The sequence below is a fragment of the Tupaia chinensis genome, unplaced genomic scaffold, assembly GCF_000334495.1.
Source record: "Tupaia chinensis unplaced genomic scaffold, TupChi_1.0 Scaffold138910_1, whole genome shotgun sequence".
Taxonomy (NCBI): Eukaryota; Metazoa; Chordata; class Mammalia; order Scandentia; family Tupaiidae; genus Tupaia; species Tupaia belangeri.
The window spans coordinates 1,466,313-1,467,019 of NW_006198801.1; the positions used below are offsets into that span (position 1 = coordinate 1,466,313).

General features: G+C 65.1%; 1 protein-coding gene across 1 annotated transcript in view; it reads right to left on the reverse strand.

Annotated features, from left to right (window-relative positions):
• Positions 1-707, reverse strand: part of MAP4K1 (mitogen-activated protein kinase kinase kinase kinase 1) — a 20,591-nt gene that overhangs the window by 7,769 nt on the left and 12,115 nt on the right. Inside the window, exon 27 of the mRNA XM_006161725.3 lies at positions 343-517. Coding sequence (XP_006161787.1) covers positions 343-517 — 175 coding nt within the window. The remainder of the gene's footprint in view (positions 1-342; positions 518-707) is intronic.

Sequence of the window (707 nt, forward strand, 5' to 3'; positions counted from 1 at the left end):
TAGTCACACCGCAATCCCTTCTCCTCCATTCTCCTCTCGGGATCTTGGGCACGCACGCACGCACACGCTCCCGCCGTGAATTCTAAGCCACCGGGTCCGGAACGCGAACCGCCGTCAATTACGTGGGAGTCCAGCGACATAGCCATTACGCTAACTGCTGGTTCCCTAAACCTGCAGTTCTTTTCCCGCCACCACCACGCCCCCAAACGGGTTCCACCCCCTAGTGAGTATTGCCTCAGGCTAAGCACCGCCCAGTCTCTTAGATCCATCCCTCTAGAATAAGCTGCCACCACCACCACCACCCCGCAGCCGCTGAGTTTTCTGCTGGACGGCCGCACTCACCCGTGCTCATCTCGCCCAGCCAGCAGGAGAGCGCGCCGAAGCGCACGGTGTGGAAAAGCACCGACTTCGCCGGCCGCCCCGGGCTCACGCCGATGCACACGGCGGGCAGCTCGGAGCCTGGCGCGGTCAGCAGCGCGAACACCGGCAGAGGCGTCGGTAGTGGGAACAGCACCTGCTGCGGGCAGCACAGAGAGGGGCGGGTTCGGAGGAGGCAGGGGGCGTGGCCTTGGGGCGTGGCCTTGAAGCGTGCCGGGCACTTCCAAGGCCCGCCGCCTGGGCGGAGCCAGCTGGCAGTTACAAAGGTCAGGGCGGCGGGGAAGGGGGGTGGGCTTAGGAGATGCCTCTTAATTAACTCCGACCCGGCC